A 9,408-nucleotide genomic window follows, 5' to 3' on the forward strand; every position below is an offset into this window, starting at 1 on the left:
ACTATGTCCTCAGCCCCGAGCGATATTGACGATGTTTCCCTGAGACATGATGGTATTTCTCACTACTGTGTGTTGTGAAACGTCTTACCATGCGACACTCCTTTTAGTCACTTACTTTCTATTGTTGTTCCGTTGTCGAGGGGGACGCGTTTCGTTCCGTTGTCGAGGGGGACGCGTTTCGTTCCGTTGTCGAAGGGGGAAGCGTTTCGTTCCGTTGTCGAGGGGAAGCGTTTCGTTCCGTTGCCGAGGGGGATGCGTTTCGTTCCGTTGTCGAGGGGGAAGCGTTTCGTTCCGTTGCCGAGGGGATGCGTTTCGTTCCGTTGTCGAGGGGAAGCGTTTCATTCCGTTGTCGAGGGGAAGCGTTTCGTTCCGTTGTCGAGGGAAGCGTTTTGTTCCATTGTCGAGGGGATGCGTTTCATTCCGTTGCCGAGGGGAAGCGTTTCGTTCCGTTGTCGAGGGGGAAGCGTTTTGTTCCTTTGTCGAGGGGGAAGCATTACATTCCGTTGTCGAGGGGGAAGCGTTTCATTCCGTTGCCGAGGGGAAGCGTTTCGTTCCGTTGCCGAGGGGGCGTTTCGTTCCGTTGTCGAGGGGGACGCGTTTCATTCCGTTGCCGGGAAGCGTTTCATTCCGTAGTCGAGGGGAAGCGTTTCATTCCGTTGTCGAGGGGGAAGCGTTTCATTCCGTTGTCGAGGGGAAGCGTTTCATTCCGTTGTCGAGGGGGAGCGTTTCATTCCGTTGTCGAGGGGGACGCGTTTCGTTCCGTTGTCGAGGGGGAAGCGTTTCGTTCCATTGTCGAGGGGGACGCGTTTCGTTCCGTTGTTGAGGGGGACGCGTTTCGTTCCGTTGTCGAGGGGGACGCGTTTCGTTCCGTTGTCGAGGGGGACGCGTTTCGTTCCGTTGTCGAGGGGGAAGCGTTTCGTTCCGTTCCGTTGTTCCGTTGTCGAGGGGGAAGCGTTTCGTTCCGTTGTCGAGGGGGAAGCGTTTCGTTCCGTTGTCAAGGGAGAAGCGTTTCGTTCCATTGTCGAGGGGGCGCGTTTCGTTCCGTTGTCGAGGGGGAAGCGTTTCGTTCCGTTGTCGAGGGGGAAGCGTTTCGTTCCGTTGTCGAGGGGGACGCATATCATGTCTCTATGACTAATAATCAAACTGGGACTCCTAGGTTGTTTCCTAACACACACACAGAGTGATACATCTGACATTCATTCTGGGAGCGTTTACTTGGTCAGTGAGTGTGTAGATGGCTGGCTCTGTAACCAGGTTACCCAGACTATTTCTATGATTAAGTGTTCATTGACTCATCAATTGTTGTTCGAGGGGAAGTTAAGAGTACAAACAGGAGGAATGCAATGCTGCCTAATCAGTGTTGATGACATTATATACGATCTGTTAATAAACTAAAGCTGGGTTTACACTGATTTAGACCATTATAATAACTGCCAATCATGTAGAAACTGGAAAACTTTTGCGGTTTACTCACATTCTCTCTTTCCGTGTCGTTCCCACCCGTAATCTCATCCTGTTGCGGTAACAATACCTGTAAAACTGATCCGTTTACCTCGCGCACCTCCCATGTAGTCCAGTTCTGTGTATGGGCACTAGAAGATACTTCTCCAAAGGTTCGAGCCGGTAACTCACCCGGGACGTTATTGCACGAGGAGGTTGCTCTGCTAACGGCGAAGAGGTCGAGGAAGAAGAGAAACGCCATGAAGAAGAATATGAGCGCGAGACGCCAGTACACCGCGAACTGCAACGGAGCCATAGTAGTAGGCGATCCTCTTTCACTATCTCTCTCTGCGGCTTTCACTATCTCTCTCTGCTTACCGCCTCTCTCGCGGTGTCACCGGACTGGTTAGATCGTAAAACTCCAAGAACTCCCAGTCAACTGACTCCTCGGCGGAAGAAGTGCTGAAACAGCAACGTCTAATCATAACAAATCGTGACGTCGTGGTCTGGACCTATAATCTAGTGTCGTGCACCAGATTTCCAGAGGACAAGGTTACCCAAACCTATACCTTCTCTAGAACTACACAACTTATATTCTCCTTCTCTCTCTCACGTCTCTACTCTCTCCTTCCCATTCACTGTCTCTCTCAATTCAATTCGAGGCGGCAGGTACCCAAGTGGTTAGAGCATTGGGCCAGTACCGAAAGGTTGCTGGTTCAAATCCCTGAGCTGACAATATAAAAATCTGTCGTTCTGTCCATGAACGAGGCTGTTGACCAACATTGTAAATAATAATTTGTTTTTAACTGACTTGCCTAGTTAATAAAAAGGAAGAGGGACTTTATTGGCATGGGAACAGGCTACGGGAAGTAGTTTGGGGAGCTGCGTTTTTAATAGGGGGTCGAAGTGGGGTGTGTAGAAATACCCCCTCCAGTTGAAACACATTTACTTCTACACCATTTTAAAACTCTAAAATGCTATTTGGAGAACAGCAAAAAAACAAATGAAATGTCCCCCCAGACATTATCACCTCAATATTAAGTTTATATTAGGTCTGGCGTGCGGATTGGCGTGTACAATGTACTTCTCAACCTCGTCATACATAGGCTACATTGACCCGTTTGGCCTACTTGTGTAACAGTGCATAATAGCTGCATAAGAAACGCTATCAAGGGCTACTTCAAATACAGACATCAATGTGAAAGTCACTGGAGCATAAAACAGCTCACTGTGAATGAAAACTACGCCAGATAAATCCCACAAAATGCATTGAAGAACAAGGTAAGGGAATGCATTGAAGAACAAGGCAAGGGAATGCATTGAAGAACAAGGCAAGGGAATGCATTGAAGAACAAGGCAAGGGAATGCATTGAAGAACAAGGCAAGGGAATGCATTGAAGAACAAGGCAAGGAATGCATTGAAGAACAAGGCAAGGGAATGCATTGAAGAACAAGGCAAGGGAATGCATTGAAGAACAAGGCATGGGAATGCATTGAAGAACAAGGCATGGGAATGCATTGAAGAACAAGGCAAGGGAATGCATTGAAGAACAAGGCATGGGAATGCATTGAAGAACAAGGCAAGGGAATGCATTGAAGAACAAGGCAAGGGAATGCATTGAAGAACAAGGCATGGGAATGCATTGAAGAACAAGGCAAGGGAATGCATTGAAGAACAAGTCAAGGGAATGCATTGAAGAACAAGTCAAGGGAATGCATTGAAGAACAAGGCAAGGGAATGCATTGAAGAACAAGGCAAGGGAATGCATTGAAGAACAAGGCAAGGGAATGCATTGAAGAACAAGGCAAGGGAATGCATTGAAGAACAAGGCAAGGGAATGCATTGAAGAACAAGTCAAGGGAATGCATTGAAGAACAAGTCAAGGGAATGCATTGAAGAACAAGGCAAGGGAATGCATTGAAGAACAAGGCATGGGAATGCATTGAAGAACAAGGCAAGGGAATGCATTGAAGAACAAGGCAAGGGAATGCATTGAAGAACAAGTCAAGGGAATGCATTGAAGAACAAGGCAAGGGAATGCATTGAAGAACAAGGCATGGGAATGCATTGAAGAATAAGGCATGGGAATGCATTGAAGAACAAGGCAAGGGAATGCATTGAAGAACAAGGCAAGGGAATGCATTGAAGAACAAGGCAAGGGAATGCATTGAAGAACAAGGCAAGGGAATGCATTGAAGAACAAGGCATGGGAATGCATTGAAGAACAAGGCAAGGGAATGCATTGAAGAACAAGGCAAGGGAATGCATTGAAGAACAAGGCAAGGGAATGCATTGAAGAACAAGGCATGGGAATGCATTGAAGAACAAGGCAAGGGAATGCATTGAAGAACAAGGCAAGGGAATGCATTGAAGAACAAGGCAAGGGAATGCATTGAAGAACAAGGCAAGGGAATGCATTGAAGAACAAGTCATGCATCAAAGGAATTCATTAGGACTACAATCGACAGGGACGCATTAAGACAACAACAAAAATCCACCAATGAATGAAGAAACATCTACACATTAAGGCCACGCCCATAGTGGAGCTCTGTGGGGTGTCCGTACAGGTAGACATAGTGGAGCTCCGTGGGGTGTCCGTACAGGTAGACATAGTGGAGCTCTGTGGGGTGTCCGTACAGGTAGACATAGTGGAGCTCTGTGGGGTGTCCGTACGGGTAGACATAGTGGAGCTCCGTGGGGTGTCCGTACAGGTAGACATAGTGGAGCTCCGTGGGGTGTCCGTACAGGTAGACATAGTGGAGCTCTGTGGGGTGTCCGTACAGGTAGACATAGTGGAGCTCTGTGGGGTGTCCGTACAGGTAGACATAGTGGAGCTCTGTGGGGTGTCCGTACAGGTAGACATAGTGGAGCTCCGTGGGGTGTCCGTACAGGTAGACATAGTGGAGCTCCGTGGGGTGTCTGTACAGGTAGACATAGTGGAGCTCCGTGGGGTGTGGCTGAACGGACAGCGCCTCCGTACAGGTAGACATAGTGGAGCTCCGTGGGGTGTGGCTGAACGGACAGCGCCTCCGTACAGGTAGACATAGTGGAGCTCCGTGGGGTGTGGCTGAACGGACAGCGCCTCCGTACAGGTAGACATAGTGGAGCTCCGTGGGGTGTGGCTGAACGGACAGCGCCTCCGTACAGGTAGACATAGTGGAGTCCGTGGGTTGTGGCTGAACGGACAGCGCCTCCGTACAGGTAGACATAGTGGAGCTCTGTGGGGTGTCCGTACAGGTAGACATAGTGGAGCTCTGTGGGGTGTCCGTACAGGTAGACATAGTGGAGCTCCGTGGGGTGTGGCTGAACGGACAGCGCCTCCGTACAGGTAGACATAGTGGAGCTCCGTGGGGTGTCCGTACAGGTAGACATAGTGGAGCTCCGTGGGGTGTGGCTGAACGGACAGCGCCTCCGTACAGGTAGACATAGTGGAGCTCTGTGGGGTGTCCGTACAGGTAGACATAGTGGAGCTCTGTGGGGTGTCCGTACAGGTAGACATAGTGGAGCTCCGTGGGGTGTGGCTGAACGGACCGCGCCTCCGTACAGGTAGACATAGTGGAGCTCTGTGGGGTGTGGCTGAACGGACAGCGCCTCCGTACAGGTAGATATAGTGGAGCTCTGTGGGGTGTGGCTGAACGGACAGCGCCTCCGTACAGGTAGACATAGTGGAGCTCCGTGGGGTGTCCGTACAGGTAGACATAGTGGAGCTCCGTGGGGTGTGGCTGAACAGACAGCGCCTCCGTACAGGTAGACATAGTGGAGCTCTGTGGGGTGTGGCTGAACGGACAGCGCCTCCGTACAGGTAGACATAGTGGAGCTCCGTGGGGTGTCCGTACAGGTAGACATAGTGGAGCTCTGTGGGGTGTCTGTACAGGTAGACATAGTGGAGCTCTGTGGGGTGTCCGTACAGGTAGACATAGTGGAGCTCCGTGGGGTGTCCGTGCAGGTAGACATAGTGGAGCTCCGTGGGGTGTCCGTACAGGTAGACATAGTGGAGCTCTGTGGGGTGTCCGTACAGGTAGACATAGTGGAGCTCTGTGGGGTGTCCGTACAGGTAGACATAGTGGAGCTCTGTGGGGTGTCCGTACAGGGAGACATAGTGGAGCTCCGTGGGGTGTCCGTACAGGTAGACATAGTGGAGCTCTGTGGGGTGTCCGTACAGGTAGACATAGTGGAGCTCCGTGGGGTGTCCGTACAGGTAGACATAGTGGAGCTCTGTGGGGTGTCCGTACAGGTAGACATAGTGGAGCTCCGTAGGGTGTCCGTACAGGTAGACATAGTGGAGCTCTGTGGGGTGTCCGTACAGGTAGACATAGTGGAGCTCTGTGGGGTGTCCGTACAGGTAGACATAGTGGAGCTCTGTGGGGTGTCCGTACAGGTAGACATAGTGGAGCTCCGTGGGGTGTCCGTACAGGTAGACATAGTGGAGCTCCGTGGGATGTCCGTACAGGGAGACATAGTGGAGCTCTGTGGGGTGTCCGTACAGGTAGACATAGTGGAGCTCTGTGGGGTGTCCGTACAGGTAGACATAGTGGAGCTCTGTGGGGTGTCCGTACAGGTAGACATAGTGGAGCTCTGTGGGGTGTCCGTACAGGTAGACATAGTGGAGCTCCGTGGGGTGTCCGTACAGGTAGACATAGTGGAGCTCCATGGGGTGTCCATACAGGTAGACATAGTGGAGCTCCTTGGGGTGTCCGTACAGGTAGACATAGTGGAGCTCCGTGGGGTGTGGCTGAACGGACAGCGCCTCCGTACAGGTAGACATAGTGGAGCTCCGTGGGGTGTGGCTGAACGGACAGCGCCTCCGTACAGGTAGACATAGTGGAGCTCCGTGGGGTGTGGCTGAACGGACAGAGCCTCCGTACAGGTAGACATAGTGGAGCTCCGTGGGGTGTGGCTGAACGGACAGCGCCTCCGTACAGGTAGACATAGTGGAGCTCTGTGGGGTGTGGCTGAACGGACAGCGCCTCCGTACAGGTAGATATAGTGGAGCTCTGTGGGGTGTGGCTGAACGGACAGCGCCTCCGTACAGGTAGACATAGTGGAGCTCCGTGGGGTGTGGCTGAACAGACAGCGCCTCCGTACAGGTAGACATAGTGGAGCTCCGTGGGGTGTGGCTGAACAGACAGCGCCTCCGTACAGGTAGACATAGTGGAGCTCCGTGGGGTGTGGCTGAACAGACAGCGCCTCCGTACAGGTAGACATAGTGGAGCTCTGTGGGGTGTCCGTACAGGTAGACATAGTGGAGCTCCGTGGGGTGTCCGTACAGGTAGACATAGTGGAGCTCTGTGGGGTGTCCGTACAGGTAACATAGTGGAGCTCGGGGTGTCCGTACAGGTAGACATAGTGGATCTCTGTGGGGTGTCCGTACAGGTAGACATAGTGGAGCTCCGTAGGGTGTCCGTACAGGTAGACATAGTGGAGCTCTGTGGGGTGTCCGTACAGGTAGACATAGTGGAGCTCTGTGGGGTGTCCGTACAGGTAGACATAGTGGAGCTCTGTGGGGTGTCCGTACAGGTAGACATAGTGGAGCTCCGTGGGGTGTCCGTACAGGTAGACATAGTGGAGCTCCGTGGGGTGTCCGTACAGGGAGACATAGTGGAGCTCTGTGGGGTGTCCGTACAGGTAGACATAGTGGAGCTCTGTGGGGTGTCCGTACAGGTAGACATAGTGGAGCTCTGTGGGGTGTCCGTACAGGTAGACATAGTGGAGCTCTGTGGGGTGTCCGTACAGGTAGACATAGTGGAGCTCTGTGGGGTGTCCGTACAGGTAGACATAGTGGAGCTCCGTGGGGTGTCCGTACAGGTAGACATAGTGGAGCTCCATGGGGTGTCCATACAGGTAGACATAGTGGAGCTCCGTGGGGTGTCCGTACAGGTAGACATAGTGGAGCTCCGTGGGGTGTCCGTACAGGGAGACATAGTGGAGCTCTGTGGGGTGTCCGTACAGGTAGACATAGTGGAGCTCTGTGGGGTGTCCGTACAGGTAGACATAGTGGAGCTCTGTGGGGTGTCCGTACAGGTAGACATAGTGGAGCTCTGTGGGGTGTCCGTACAGGTAGACATAGTGGAGCTCTGTGGGGTGTCCGTACAGGTAGACATAGTGGAGCTCCGTGGGGTGTCCGTACAGGTAGACATAGTGGAGCTCCATGGGGTGTCCATACAGGTAGACATAGTGGAGCTCCTTGGGGTGTCCGTACAGGTAGACATAGTGGAGCTCCGTGGGGTGTGGCTGAACGGACAGCGCCTCCGTACAGGTAGACATAGTGGAGCTCCGTGGGGTGTGGCTGAACGGACAGCGCCTCCGTACAGGTAGACATAGTGGAGCTCCGTGGGGTGTGGCTGAACGGACAGAGCCTCCGTACAGGTAGACATAGTGGAGCTCCGTGGGGTGTGGCTGAACGGACAGCGCCTCCGTACAGGTAGACATAGTGGAGCTCTGTGGGGTGTGGCTGAACGGACAGCGCCTCCGTACAGGTAGACATAGTGGAGCTCTGTGGGGTGTGGCTGAACGGACAGCGCCTCCGTACAGGTAGACATAGTGGAGCTCCGTGGGGTGTGGCTGAACAGACAGCGCCTCCGTACAGGTAGACATAGTGGAGCTCCGTGGGGTGTGGCTGAACAGACAGCGCCTCCGTACAGGTAGACATAGTGGAGCTCCGTGGGGTGTGGCTGAACAGACAGCGCCTCCGTACAGGTAGACATAGTGGAGCTCTGTGGGGTGTGGCTGAACGGACAGCGCCTCCGTACAGGTAGACATTGTGGAGCTCCGTGGGGTGTGGCTGAACGGACAGCGCCTCCGTACAGGTAGACATAGTGGAGCTCCGTGGGGTGTGGCTGAACAGACAGCGCCTCCGTACAGGTAGACATACTAAACTATGAAATAGCACATATGTAATCATGTAGTAACCAAAAAAGTGTTAAACAAATCAAAATATATTTTAGATTCTTCAAAGTAGCCATCCTTTGCCCTGATGACAGCTTTCTACAATCTTGGCATTATTTCAACCAGCTTCATGAGGTAGTCACCTGAAATACATTTCAATTAACAGGTGTGCCTTGTTAAAAGTAAATTTCTGAAATGTATTTCATTAATCAGTTGTGTTGTGACAAGGTAGGGGTGGTATACAGAAGATAGCCCTATTTGGTAAAAGACTAAGAGCAGCTCAAATAAGCAAAGAGAAATGACAGTCTATCATTCAAGTGCAGTCGCAAAAACCATCAAGCGCTATGATGTAACTGGCGCTCATAACGACCGCCACCGGAGAGGAAGACCCAGAGTTACCTCTGCTACAGAGGATATATTCATTAGAGATAACTGCAACAGATAGCAGCCCAAATAAATGCTTCACAGAGTTCAAGTAATAGACACATTTCAACATCAATTGTTCACAGGAGACTTCGTGAATCAGGCCTTCATGGTTGAATTTCTGCAAAGAAACCACTACTAAAGGACACCAATAATAAGAAGAGCCTTACTTGGGTCAAGAAACACAAGCAATGGATATTAGACCGGTGGAAATCAAATCCAAATCAAATTTTATTTGTCACATACACATGGTTAGCAGATGTTAATGCGAGTGTAGCGAAATGCTTGTGCTTCTAGTTCCGACAATGCAGTAATAACCAACAAGTAATCTAACTAACAATTCCAAAAAACTACTGTCTTATACACAGTGTAAGGGGATAAAGAATATGTACATAAGGATATATGAATGAGTGATGGTACAGAGCAGCATAGGCAAGATACAGTAGATGATATCGAGTACAGTATATACATATGAGATGAGTATGTAAACCAAGTGGCATAGTTAAAGTGGCTAGTGATACATGTATTACATAAGGATGCAGTCGATGATATAGAGTACAGTATATACATATGCATATGGGATGAATAATGTAGGGTAAGTAACATTATATAAGGTAGCATTGTTTAAAGTGGCTAGTGATATATTTACATCATTTCCC

General features: G+C 51.0%; 1 protein-coding gene across 3 annotated transcripts in view; it reads right to left on the reverse strand.

Moving 5' to 3' along the window:
* Window positions 1-2,141, reverse strand: part of LOC112222446 (solute carrier family 22 member 13) — a 13,337-nt gene extending 11,196 nt beyond the window's left edge. Inside the window, exon 1 of one of the 3 annotated variants that reach the window (XR_006083859.1) lies at window positions 1,475-2,141. Coding sequence is in view for 2 of the 3 variants with exons in the window: in XM_042325174.1 (XP_042181108.1) it covers window positions 1,475-1,756 (282 nt within the window). In the remaining variant the exon portion in view is untranslated. The remainder of the gene's footprint in view (window positions 1-1,474) is intronic. The other 2 variants (XM_042325174.1, XM_042325175.1) reach the window with 2 other exon arrangements.
* Between the last annotated feature and the right edge of the window lie 7,267 nt (window positions 2,142-9,408).

The sequence above is a fragment of the Oncorhynchus tshawytscha genome, linkage group LG08 (genome assembly GCF_018296145.1).
Source record: "Oncorhynchus tshawytscha isolate Ot180627B linkage group LG08, Otsh_v2.0, whole genome shotgun sequence".
In the NCBI taxonomy this organism is placed as follows: domain Eukaryota; kingdom Metazoa; phylum Chordata; class Actinopteri; order Salmoniformes; family Salmonidae; genus Oncorhynchus; species Oncorhynchus tshawytscha.